The 14,139-nt window shown below is 43.0% G+C and overlaps 1 protein-coding gene across 2 annotated transcripts in view; it reads left to right on the forward strand.

The window, feature by feature from the left end:
• The window catches only part of PDE3B (phosphodiesterase 3B), a 289,004-nt gene that overhangs the window by 242,291 nt on the left and 32,574 nt on the right, over positions 1-14,139 (forward strand). The window contains exon 11 of one of the 2 annotated variants that reach the window (XM_030560452.1): positions 10,719-10,832. The exons of the other annotated variant lie outside the window; for it this stretch is intronic. Within the exon in view, the coding sequence (XP_030416312.1) occupies positions 10,719-10,832 (114 nt within the window). The remainder of the gene's footprint in view (positions 1-10,718; positions 10,833-14,139) is intronic. 2 annotated transcript variants of the gene reach the window in all.

Here is a 14,139-nt window from a genome sequence, read left to right on the forward strand (position 1 = left end):
CTGAGTGTAGGTAGCGGATATCTGATTTCCTTTTGCCCATAACCATCTACCTCTGTACTGTTTGAGTCCGCGCCATGCTCTTTGATGCCTTTTGAGTTCGTGCCAAAGAGTCAGACTCTGTTCACATTTGTGCCAGGTGTTTTGCTGGTGCCAATATATAATGCCGCTTTGACTGCAACACTATGCAGAACAGTACTGAAAAATCCTTTGACTGTGTTGACGAACTCGGGTACTAGAAAAAGCTGAAGTTGCACATGGTTCTGACTTGCTTTAAATGAGTTCCTCAGTACCTGTACCTCAGATTTCTTGTGCGGTTCTGGAGATAGGGACTATTGCCAAGAGGATGGTTTGGCAGTATACTCTTACTCCCACAGGCAGCCAGGGTGTCTGACTGCTCTAGTGGTTTTGTAATCTGAGATTTAGGGTTCTTATTAAATGAATGAGTTCCCTTTGAGCCTTTGGAGCCAGGAATCACTTCCCTTTTTGTTAGGCACTAGAAGTCTGGCTCTTTGACAAAGCAACCAATGGCATCTTCAGCGAGTCAGTGAATAAATAAAATGCACTATTGGTCTTCAGCTTCACACACCTCAGATCACCTCTGAGTCTGATGCAACTCTCATGGATTTCTCTGTGAGAAAGGTTTTTTAATCTTGATTCCCTGGATTTTTGAGTGCACTTTTTAAATACTCTACAGATTGTGCACTTAGCTGTGACTCTCCCCTAAATAATATAGACATTTGTCATGTCCATCCTTGAGGGGAATTACCACTCTACATGATAGGTATGGCTTAAAGCCAGGTGTTTAAGGATCAGGCATAAAGACTAGACTTGGTACCACAAAAAGCCTAAAGCCTACTAAAACTAAAACTTATTAAAAAAAAAGTGTTGTTATTTGCTAACAGGCTACACTATAAAATACAGTGGATAAAATTAAATGAAAATTTGACAGTAACAATATACTGTACTAAGGAAGGACACCATGTTGTTCCAACTCTCTGCCAAAGGGTGGTTAGAAAGAACTGAGAGGTGGGCAGGGTTACCTAGCCCTTTATGCCCTCGGAAATGGAGCGTGAGGGCATAAAGACTGCTGATAAAAACTTCTGAACATCTGTGCAGAAGGCATATGCACACCATGAATGGGATCCACATGCATGGAACATCTCATGGAACAACGGTTACAGTAAAGTGTAAGTAAGCTTTTTCGGGGGGCTGGGGAAGGAAGGGATTTTCTTCTGTCTCGATAAATAGGAAATTAAGCATATTATGATGAGCCTAACAGTGGCATATTGATTCTGCAAACATCTCTCTTCCATAGTTATCCTTTTTATTAGGCTAAGATGAAAAGATCCATAATGCCTAAAAACAATTGAACTTGTGTATATGTTTGAGACAGGTAGCTCTCAATAAGAAATGCATCATTTGATTTTAGCAAAAGGTAATTTAGTAGCTATTTTTGTATTGTTATTGTCTTTATAAATACATTTCTAGTCCCAGCACTGGGCAATGAAAACACAAAACACAGTTAACATTCGTTTTATAGTTCATTTCACTGTTCCTCATGTGTAGTCAATCAGTTTATCCTATTGTATGCGTGTTTCACACAACAGAGGAGATGACATTTTTAATAGAAAATTATAATTCTAAAACCACAGATTTTACACACACATGCAAAACAAGATAATTCTGAGGTGAAAGTTTTTGTTCTTCTTTGAGTGATTGCACGTCCATTCCACTGTTGATACATGCACGCCTTGTGCATAATTGTTGAAGGTTTTTCCATCAGCAGTACCCATCGGGGCAGCATGAGTGCCCTCTGGTGCCTTGCACCAGTGAACACAGGTGTAAAGGGCCATGCTGCCCCCCAATACCTCTCAGTTCCTTCCTATCACTGGTGATGGTTGTTGGATCTGTGATCTTTGCATTTGCAAGTCTTCCTTCTCTTCGTGTGTGTGTGTGTGTGTGTGTGTGTGTGTGTGTGTGTGTGTGTGTGTGTGTGTGTGTGTGTATAGAGAGAGAGTAGTTGTTGTTGTGTTAGTTAAGTCTAGAGTAGTGTATTTGGTACACAGTTAGTGACTAGAGTAAGTTTAGCTTACTTCTTAGTGAAGCTCTGTCTCCAGTGCTCATTTAGGTACTGGGTCTGGTATTGGACTCACGCCATGTTCTGCCAGCTGCAAGGCCTGTCACTATTGTGGCAAACCTATGCCAGTAAGTGATCCTCTTCCCAAGTGCCTTAAATGGCTGGGGTAAGTGTATGTTGGTTACAAATGTCACATTTGTAGAGGGTTCAAATCTCATTTGATAAAGGACAAGGCTGCTAGATTTATGTACTTACCCATGGAGTCTGCACTTCATGCTCCATTGGAACCTTCCTGCTGAGAACGGGTACCGAGCATGTCCGAATCTGCCAGGAGTACTCTGCCCGTTTGATCTGAATCTATAGGCAGACATTCCTCACTGGTACCAAAGAAAAGACTTAGTAAGTCCTTGAAGGACTCAGTACCAGGGCCTTCAAAATCTTCAGGCCAGGCACCAAGTGGAGGTAAGGACACTGATGGGCACTCAAATAAGAGACACCCCCAGATAGAGCACCCCCTGTGTGAAAAGAGTGATGATTGACTCTGGAGCCCAGGAAGGGCCAATTGAGACCGATTCCAAGACCAGCACAGCTAGAGTACTTCAGTGTCAGGAGTCTTTGGCAGTGCCTTGTGCGCCCGAGACATTTGAGGCAACATAGGAACTACTGAACTTCTCGATACCGGTTTCACCCACAGTGCAAGACTCCTGCCCGATACTAAGATTGGATGTGTTAGATCCTTCAGTGCCAGTTCCAGCCCCAGTGCACCATTTGGCACTGGTGACTGCCACTGTTGGTGCATCTCAGTGGCTTCCATAGAACAGGAATCCTGCAATGATCTTGCTGGTGCCTCCATCACCAGCCTTGCAGCTGGTCTCCCCATTACCAAGGGAAGCAGCTCCCCCGTGGTCAGAGGAAGTGGACTTTTCTTCCTCATGATACTGAGGTCTGCTCCTATGCTTCCAGACCTGAGCAACCCCAGCAGCCCTAGTGAGGTGCCTACCCTCCATGGTTCAGAACTCAGTCTAAAGACCAATGGCCAGCATATAGGTAAGTCCTGCTTCAGTATCAGTGGCCTTTTGGAGCTCTTGGAGCTTCCCACGATGTTCTGTGACATCCCTGCTCCCTTCCCACTCTCCCACATCAAGTAAGCACTGGGAACATATGCACCAGGGTCACCACTCCCATTCTTCCAGTACCAGGACTGGTACTATGCCAGGGAAGTTGCTTACTCGGGACTCTCCTGTGCAGATGTTGGACTAAGGACCTCCTCAACAGCCATTAGCCTCTTCATCTTTGTTTCTGGATGTGGAAGTTGCAGAGTCTGCCTCGCCCCTATCAGATGACTTCAAGGCCCATCAAGACTTGCTAAAAAAGGGTGGATGTGTCTGAAGGAGGTCACACAGATTGGTGGACATTTTAATCGCTACGGGTCCCTCTAGGGTAGTTCTCCCTATTAATAAATCTATCCTACAGCCCATTAAGTGTTTATGGCAGGACTTCATCCTCCCTTCTTCCCACTGCTAAAAGGGTGGACAGGAGATGATATGTCCCTTTCCAGGGATATGAAAATATTTACAACCACCTACATCCTGGTTCCCTGGTAATGTCTGCTGCAAACATAAAGGAGAGACAGGGACATCAAGCCTCAACCCTGAAAGGCAAAGAAACAAGGAAGCTGAATCTCTTAGGAAGATTTATTCCACAGCAGGTTTACAACTGAGAATTGTGAAACAGCAGCCTCTTCTCGGTTAATATGATTTTAGCCTGTGGGATAACATCCTGAAGTTTAAAGACAAACTTCTGGATGATGATAAGCAGGAGTTCTCTCCTCTGGTAGATGAGGGCAAATTAGTTCTCAGGCCAGCTTTACAGGCGAGCCCAGATGTGGCGGACTCTGTGGTTTGAGCTATGGCTTCTCTTGGCTGCAGTCACCAGGTCTTGGCGCCAGAGGTGAAGTATACTGTACAAGACCTCCCATTCTAAGGTCCCTTGTTCTTCTCTGAAAAGATGGACGAGAGACTTCATAGCCTTAAGTATTCAAGGGTGACCCTTAAGTCACTGGGAATTTGTACACCAGCAATGACGAGAGAACCATTCTATCCACAGCAGTCCAAGTGCTTCCACCCTCTCATAGCTCAGAGAACAAGACCTGTCAAGAAAGACGCATAGAAGTTATAAGAGAAATCCTCCACCTCCCTCCTCCTCTACAGCTGCTGTTTCTAGGCAAATCATATCTTCAAAGCAAACATTTTGACCTGTTGGTCGACAGCAGCCTACCACTTTCCAGAGTACCATCTTTCCCTTACCCTATTTTTGCCAACTGCCTATCCCTCCTTTATTACCATGAATCAGTATGTCCTAAGCATGGTGGAACTGATATACACCCTTTAATTTATTTCTATCCCCGTTGCCAGTCCCTCTTCAGGGACCACTTTCATGAGAACCTGCTGCTACAGGAGGTCCAGTCTGTACTCCTCATGGGAACCATAGAGGATGTTCTCATACCTTCCCAAGGAAGGAGATTCTATTCCCAATACTTTCTAATCCCAGGGTCAAAGGGGGGAGAGGTTCAGGCCTAGTTTAGCTCTAAGGCAATTTAATAAGTTTCTGAAGAAAACGAAATTCTGGATGGCTACTCTGGCTTCTGTTATCCCCTCCTCGGAGACAGGTACTGGTACAGTGCTCTCAATTTAAGGGACGTTTACTTTCATATGTCAATTCATCAAAGACACAGAAAATTCCTCAGAGTTATGTTCCCACTACCAATTCTGCCTTTTGGTCTGTCAGCAACACCTCGCATGTTCACAAAATGCATGTCAATAGCAGCAGCGTTCCTGGGAATGTCGGTAATCCATGTGTTCCCTTACCTAGACGACTGGCCAGTGAGAGGCCTATCCAGGTATCAAGTACTCTCCAGAATAGCTGCTATCCAGTCAATTTTTCAAATACAAGGGCTTTAATCAATACAGAGAAATCTATCCTGACTCCAGTTCAAAAAATAGAATTCATTGCGGCAGTCCTGGACTCTACTCTGTACAGGCCAGGGTGTTCCTGCCGTTGCGGAGTTTGCAAGTAATGTAGCTCATTGCACTAGATCTAAAGACACATGCTTTGACTACAATTCAGTATTGCCTCAGACATCTAGGGCACATGGTGGTGTGCTCTTACATGGTCCAACATCCCTGAATGCACTTCAGAGAGCTACAGAGTTTGCTCACCTCATTGTATTCTCCAGCACACCATCATATGGACAGCATGGTTCAGGTGCCTGATCGAATCTTGTCCTCCCCAGACCAGTGGCTAGACCTATCAAATGTTTGTGGAGAAGGCCCATTTGCTCCTGCTTAACAGACATTCACCTTAGTCACAAATGCATTGGATCCAGGGGCTCACTTAGGCCCCCTTCAGACTCAGGGGCTTTGGTCTTCACAAGATCTAGATCTCCATATAAATATTAGGAAGCTGTAGGCCAGCTGTTCAGCTTGCATGACATTCCTCCTGCATATCACAGGGTGGAATTTGTTAGTGCTTGCAGATAACACAGCAGCTATGTTTTATGTAAACAAACAGTGGGGAGCCCAGTTGATGAAGTTATACCTAGAGGCGATCTTGTTTTGGAACTTCTGCATAGCCAGGTCAGAGACTCAGACTTTAAGGTCAGAAAGGACCATCATGGTCAACTGCTGACCTCCTGCACATTGCAGGCCACAGAACCTCAGCCACCCACTCCTGTAATAACCTCTAGCTGAGTTCCTGAAGTCTTCAAATCATGACAATACCCCTGGGGGAATTGTGTGCCACTGCGTGTGCATAGAATTCATGTCCCCTACAGATTTCTTTGCTTCCTTGCAGAAAAATGACTTTCTGATGGGTCATATGCCCCTCCCCAGCAACATGGGTGCATTGTTTCATGTGCCTCGAGCATCTGATGGAGAGGTAAATCACTTCTGGGGGATGTGGGAGGCAGGGCTGGGAACACCCTGGCCATCAGCTCCTACCCTGCACCGGGTTCAGCTGCTAGTCCTGGCTGGGCTGTGGTCAGGGGAGCACGGGACACCCTCTTCCCCTGCAAGGAACAGCCGGAGTCACTCCCAGAAAACTACCCTGGCTGCAAGAAGCTCCACCCCCTCTTCCTATCGCTGAGCTGTAGGGGAAGGGGTCGCTATACTGGGAGCTGCTCCCCTGCCCATCCAACTCCCATACATCTGGACACCCCCATACCTAGACCCCCCGCCACTGAACCTCACCCTCCCTGCATCCAGACACCCCTCCAACTGAGTACCCTACACCCGAACGCCCATCCCCTGCATCCAGAGCTCTCCTGCACCCGGAACCCGCCTCTGAGCCCACCCTCTGCATGCTGAATCCCTCTTCGCCAGACCCCCTCGCCAAGCCCCACCCCACCCTGCACCTGGACTGCCACCCCACACTCAAACCCCCACCCTGATGAGCCCCACTCCCCTGCACCTGAACCACCCCAGTGAGCGCCTCAAATCCAGATCTCCACCCTACTGACTACTGGCCAGCTCCATCCAGACTCCCACCCCATCAAGTCTATTCTCCTATCTGAGTCCCTCACACCCAGGCCCCCTCCCCATGCTGAGCCCATCCCCCCACTGCTGAGCTGCAACAACCTTCACCTTCCTTTAGAATCCTGTCGTCCTGCATCTGTGCATCCAGATCCTCCCCACACCTGGAACCCCCACTGAGCCACCCACACCCAGATTGTCCCACACAGAACCATCTCACATCACACCTGGATCCCCCCACACTAAGTCCCTCCACACTTGGAACCTGTTGGGCTGAGCCTACCTGCCCATGCCTAGTGAGCCTGGTGCAGTGGCCCAGGGGTGTTTCTGAGGCAGGCTCAGCCCTTGCACTGTCAGGATTGGGTGCAGCCTCACAGCCAATTCTGTGTTCCGAGGGAGGGGGTGGGCTGCACGGTGATCTCCCACCTTGATAAAGATAGTGGCAGGTGCTTTCCACTGCCATGCTGGAGCCTGAATTTTAAAATGTTGTTGTGTGCAGAATTTTACATTTTTGGTGCATTATCTCCTCAGGAGTAAAGATAATCCACCATTTACACTAGTTTAAACCTGCAAGTGAACTGTGCCCCATGCTGCAGAGGAAGGTGAAAAAAACCCAGGGTCTCTGCCAATTTGACCTGGCAGAAAATTCCTTCCCAACCCCAAATATGGCAATCAGTTAGACTCTGAGCATGTTGGCAAGACCCACCAGCCAGACAGCTGGGAAAGAATTCTCTGTAGTATCTCTGTATTATTCTCTGTAGCCCTCTCCATCTGGTGTCCCATCCCCAGCCATTTGCTGCTATTCCATCCCCAGATATTTGCTGCTATCAGTCGCAGATTGGCTACATGCCATTGTAGACAGTCTCCTCATACCATCTGTTCCATAAACTTATCAAGGTCAGTCTTAAAGCCAGTTAGGTTTTTTTGCCCCCATTGCTCTCCTTGGAAGGCTGTTCGAGAACTTTACTCCTCTAATGATTAGAAACTTTTGTCTAATTTCAAGCCTAAAGTTGTTGCTGGCCAGTTTGTATCCATCAACCTGAAAGTGGCTTACCTTCTAGAGGTCCAAAACACTCTGGCAGACCACCTGACCACATCGTTTGCAGGTCACCACAAGTGGACCCTTTGTCCAGATGTGCCTAAGGCCATTTTCCAGTGGCAGGGAACTCTCCAAGTGGACCTGTTTGTAACAAAAAGGAAAAAATCATCTTTTTTGTTTCCACGTGGGGGACAGCCTGTGGTCTCTGACAGATACTTTCCTTTTGACCTTTTTAAAAAGGCATGCTATATGCCTTTTCTCCAGGTCTTCTCTTGCCAAGGTCTTGTCCAAACTCAAGCAAGACTGTGCTTACATTATACTAATAGCCCCAGCGTGGCCTCATCAACATTGGTTTTCAACTCTATTGGACAGCTCCCCTCTGTCGCTTCTGAGAGATGCGGACATGATCTCTCAGAACAAGGGCCGCCTCCTCCATCCCAGTTTACTGGCCCTCCACCTGACAGAGTGAATGCTTCATAGTTGACATCCTCAGAATGAGATTACACTAAAGGAGTACAGGAAATTCTCCTAAACAGTAGGAAGCCTTCTACTTGGTCTACTTAACTTGCTAAATGGAAGAGATTCTCCATTTGGTCTATGCAAATAAGTGTCCACAGAGCCCAAGCTTCAATTCCCCATATCCTGGACTATCTCCTGCTCCTGAAACAAGGACTAGCCTATAGTTCCATCAGAGTCAACCTGGCAGCTATCTTAGCTTTCCATTATCCAGTGTTATAACTGATCAAACCCCTAAATCCATCAGATTTCTAAAAGGTTTGGACAGATTATACCCACAGATCAACAGCCTGATTCCACAATGGAACTTGAATTTGGTTCAAACGGAGTTGATGGTTTCCCCCCTTTGAGCCACTAGCAACTTGTTCCCTATTACACCTATCTATGAAAGTGGTATTCTTCGTCGCTATTACCTCAGCCAGGAGAGTAAGAGAATTGCGAGCCTTAGTGTTGGATCCTCCTTATACAACATTCTTCAAGGACAGGGTTTTCCTTCAACCTCATCCAAAGTTCCTGACTAAGGTAGTTTCTGAATTTCACATTAATCAAAACATTTACGTACCAGCTTTCTTTCCAAAGCCTCATTCAAGTAGGTGGGAAGAGAGACTCCATTCTCTAGATGTTAGAAGATCTTTGGTTTTTTAAATCTGGATTGGACTAGGCCTTTCAGGTCATCCTCACTGCTATTTGTCATGATTTCAGACAGAGTAAAGGGCCACTCAGAGAATATTCTCCTGGATTTCTGGCTATATTCATTTATGCTACTGTTTGGCTGATATGGAACCTCCAACTAAAGTGGTGGCTCCCTCGATTAGATCACATGTAGTTTCTGTGGCCTTTCTAGCTTGTGTGTCCATCCTGGACATTTGTAAGATGGCAACCTGGTTTTCGATCCACACGTTTACCTCCTGCTATGCCATTGCTCATCTGTCTAGAGATAATGTCTGATTTTGACAGGTAGTCTCTACAATCCCTATTCAAGTAGAGTCTAAACCCACCTCTATCTCAAACTGCCTGTGAGTCTCCTACAATGGAATGGACATGAGCAATCACTTGAAGAAAAAACAGTTACCTACCTTTCCATAACTTTTGTTCTTTGAGATGTGCTACACTTGTCCATTCCACAACCCGCTTTTCTTCCCCTCTCTATTGGAGTCTTTCTGGTAGGAAGGGACTAAAGAGGGTTGAGGCCAACATGGCCCTTTATTACCTATGTGCAGTGACGTGAGACATCAGAGGACAATCATGCTGAGTGGTGGGTACTGTTGAAGGAAAAATCTCCAACAATTGTACACGAGGTACACACATCTACAGTTAAGGCAAGTAGGTAACTGGTTTGGGGAGAGAGTTGGTTTTTGTTCTGTTTTTTTGTTTGTTTTTACAACTGACTAGATTTTTATTTTGACAGTGTCAAAATAAATCAGAGGCTGGAATTCTTACTGGTTTCAAAATAGTTTATTACATGTTCTATAACATCTTTGATCCTTTACAGAAAATAAAATAGAAACCAAAAGCAGTTAGGTAAGTGCTAAACAAAATAAGGACAAAGGCAACAAGTTTGAAATGGATAAAAGTTTATAATAAGCACAATTAGCCTGTGGAACTCATTGCCACAAGATTACACAATGGAGTCTTGGTCCATGACTAGGACTCTTAAGTGCTATAGTAATAATAATAATAATAATAATAATAGTAATAACAATAATAACATTTAGACCAAAACTTAGAAGGATGCAAATCAAGGAGATAGAGATTGTGAGAACATTAACTATTATATTTGGTAGACTTAGAAAAAGTTTGGAAGAGATATAAACACTCAAGCTTCAGGGCATAAGCCAACTCTGTCTAAAAAGATTAGAAAGAAACTTTCCCTGTGAGTTAGCCATTTAATAATTTCCCATTTTGGAGCTTCTTGCATTTGTGTGTATCAGACAGAGTACTTGGCTAAGTGGACCATTAGTCTACTGTTGGTATGACAATTCCACTGTTTCTATTTTTCAACCTTTTTATATTTCCTGCTTTTGGTAATATTTGTCCATAGCTTTAAAGTTGTTTAAATATAAATCATTGTGCTGGTGAATTTTATTTAATATTGTGATGTTCATGGATTAATTTATTTTTAAATTCAAAGGGTAGTTTTAAAAAATATAAAAATTGTAAACGTCAAGCATGGCCTCTTATTTTCCTTTATGTGGGCCTGGATCCTTAGAATATTAATGTTCAATTATTATTTTGACATGCTGCCAAAATTGTCCTTAGGAATGCAAGTAAGAGAAGAGAAATGACAATCTGACAGTTTATAGCTCAGCCAGATCTGAATGGAAGTTAATGGAAGAAGCAAAAGGAATTTCTGTAGAGCTTTGTGCTTACCAAATTTCAAAGGCCTGCTACAAACAATGGAGATGTTAGTTTCTCAACCAAAAAAAAAAAAGTCACAAGAATCTTTTATAATGGAAACTATTAGGCAACCTAAATATGGGAGTTCAGCTCCTCCCATAATACTTAGAGAAAACAGTAGAAAGAACTTGTAGTTTCTGAATACTTTGTTGATTTTTAGATCACAATCGTGTACATGCCACAGATGTTCTTCATGCAGTATGGTATCTCACAACACGGCCCATTCCTGGGTTTCAGCAAATTCACAGTGATCATATAATGGAAAGTGACATGGGTATGTATCAATATTATTTTTTTATTTTTCTATCTTCAGTAAATTTTTCAGAATATTTTAATCAAACTAGAATAATTACCATGGATAAATTGAACAGTAATCTGAAAAAAAAATCATAGTTCTTAAATATTTTAAAGTTGAAAGATAAGACAGTAGCAATATATGCCATCTGCAAGCAGTATGTACCTGACTGTACGATAATTAATTGATTTGAATAGGTGCTGATATGCTTGGCTCGTGAGCCAAGAATACTGTTTCACTGAGATAAGTTTCTCTTTTTGAATGAGACCTATATCCTCTGCTGCAGTCAGCGTGTTTCTAGTAACTGAAATACATTAGGATAATATTTCTTTATTTAATTAGTAAATTAAACATCTCAAACTAAAAATACCTAAGATTAAACTATTTAACATAAATGTAGCTCTGCTTAATGGTTCCAATGTAAAAATGAGATTGTCCTGAACAACTGAGGGACTTGTTTTACTTCGTATATACAGATATTTATCTTTTCAATGAAGCTCAGTTGAATAAGATTTGTTGTTGTTATGCTAAGCAGTTTCATAGAACAACAAAAATAGCATTCTTAAAGGGAAGAATCAGGGATGGTAAATCCAGACTTTGAAGTACCTTTGTTTTTCTAAATATGTTTGGCAAGTCCAAATAATCCTTTGTACTATGTGTTACATTCTGAAGCCAATTTTTTATTGTACTTGTTTAAGGAAAAAAACCTCAGTGGCAACACTCCTGGAGAAGTCCTACATCATCATAATGAAAATAATAATGGCTGGTTCTTCATCAGAGATCTCAAGGGTCTTTACTATCTTTTAATGTATTTTTCCCTTACAACATCTCTATAAGGTAGAGAAGCACTGTTCCCATTAGAGATGCTAAGTGACTTACCTAGAATCACATAGGCAGAACAGAGAATTGAACCTAGGTTTCCCATTTCCTAAGCAAGGGCCCTAACCTTTGGACCATCCATCCTGCAAGTACAGTGGAGTAAAATGCATTTGTAATCATAGATTTATAGTATCCAAGTTATAAACAAGTGTGTGAAAAAGTCAGATTAATAAAAATACTATTATATTCTCTTAGGATTGTGTGATCACATTCAAACACTGAATATTTATCAAATCCAGCAGATCTTTGAAAAACTTCTTGAATGTGCCATTGCAATACTGTCTGCATAAGCCAACCAGTGTAAATGTCTATAGAATGGGAAACTGGTGATTTTTTTTGTATGTAATGTATATTGAATGGAATAAACGTATAGAGAGATCTAATATTTAAATATAGTGCAACTTTGCTTCTAAGTATCTAAATCCATAGACTGTGTTTGGTAAGGTGTCAAATATGTGTGTTTTACAAACTGCTGAAATATAAAGTTGCTTTTGTGGAACTTGAGAAAAGGATATTGCCCACAGATTTTTATAGTTGCGCTCATACCTAGTGCGGAGATAAAGGAAGGAGGAGGCATGCGTCAGGACCCTAACTGGGCCCTGGGTGATTGCTGCTTCCCACCACCCAACACAGATGTAATGAGGTTGAGTAGTACCCGTATAAGAAAAACTAAAACTACTGATTATTCCTCAAAAAAGGTTTTTAATGACTTTCGACTATAAAGGCAACACAGACAAAATAAGAAAAGCAAGAATAAAGACTAGCACTGAATAAGGATTAATATAAATGGCAAGTTATACTGAAGACAAGCACAAGTACATGTAAAGTCATTATTCAGCAGCTACTTACCACTATTCTTAACACTATAGTATCGATACAAACTTGAGATCAATTCAGCTCGAGCAACCAGACTTCTTTACTCCATAAACTTATACTGCATGCAGCTAGACTTCTTTGCTCCATAAACGTACCCTGCATTCGTCTGAAAATATGTTACCCTTCAGTCAGCCATTTTCTGCATGGGCCAGGTACAGACAGTTGAGAAGTGCATGTCCCTTCGGCTCACAGGATGTGGATCAGGTTTCCTTTATGACCGAAACACACACACAGTCCTGTGCCTTCATACTTTTTATCTGATCTGTTGGCTGTGTCTTAAAACAGACCAACCAATTAGAGTCAGCCAAATCTTTAATGTGGTTAGCGTTGTCGCTTTGGCTGTATAATTTATGATTACTTATCTCCTTGTGTTGCTTTGCCATATAATTTATGCTTACTTATTTCCTTGTAGCCAGTTGTTTTAAATGTGGTTTAGACAAGCTGTGCCCCGGGGCACAACTTATCTCGCTCTATAGGAGTCAGCATACTGTGTTATCTGGTTGCAGCCATTTTGACTACAAGTCGTAGCTTACTTCTGCAAAGCTTGCCCTTTTTACCTTTGCAAAGCAGAGGCCTAATATTGGCAATACCTTTGTTCATTTTAAGCTTGGCAATACTTTTGTTCACAGATTAATCAGACCTAGATGTACAGAGTAGTATCCTGGCCTATTTGAAGTCAGTAGGTGTTTTGCCATTGACTTCAACAGGACCAGAATTTCATCCAGAAACATGAAGACCAGAAGGGGCCTTGTGATGATCTAATCTAACTCCCTTTGAAACTGCCAACCCCTACTTACTGGCAAACATCTGGCTCCTATGTCATGGAATTGTAGCCAGGACTTTCTGGAGAAAGATAGAAAATGGCAAAAATATCTTCCCTCCCCCAAAGTAAAAAGGATAAAATTATTGTTTTACTGCCCTTGAGCACCCCAAATTTGAAAAGTATTATTATTATTATTTGAAAGGATTAAAAATAAACTAATCACACTTCAAGACTTTCCTATTAATGGTCAGATGTGTAATAAAGATATTAAAGCAGTAAGATCCACCTTTTATTATGAGATGTTGAAAAGACACACATTATAGCATCCTATGTGAAAAGATAGCAACTTAAGACAGGAAAAAATGGTGTGGAGAGTTCCATATCCTACAGATTTCCCTCTTCTGGCTGAAAGGGAGGGATGGAATCCTCCTCTGCAGTATCTCTCACTTCCCACAGAGGCCTCTCCATGCGTTTGGGGAGGCTAGGGAAGAGTGGAAAGGCTGGGGGAGGGGAGAATGTGGAAGTTGCATATTGTTCTCTTTTTGCGCTTGTTGAGTTTAGGGAGGAAAAATAATACCCCCTCCCCCCGACCTGTGGTGATTCATGTTTTAAGAGGGAAAAAAGTCCCAGGACTGCCCATGGCAGCAAGGGAGTAGGATGGGGTGTGGGGAAAGAGGGATGCAGGAGACCCATGCTGGGTGACTCAGTGCCAGTGGGGGAAATAGCCTCCTTGTGGATCCTTGGGATCTGTGGAGTTTGGTCCAGACC

Source organism: Gopherus evgoodei, chromosome 4, assembly GCF_007399415.2.
Source record: "Gopherus evgoodei ecotype Sinaloan lineage chromosome 4, rGopEvg1_v1.p, whole genome shotgun sequence".
NCBI lineage: Eukaryota > Metazoa > Chordata > Testudines > Testudinidae > Gopherus > Gopherus evgoodei.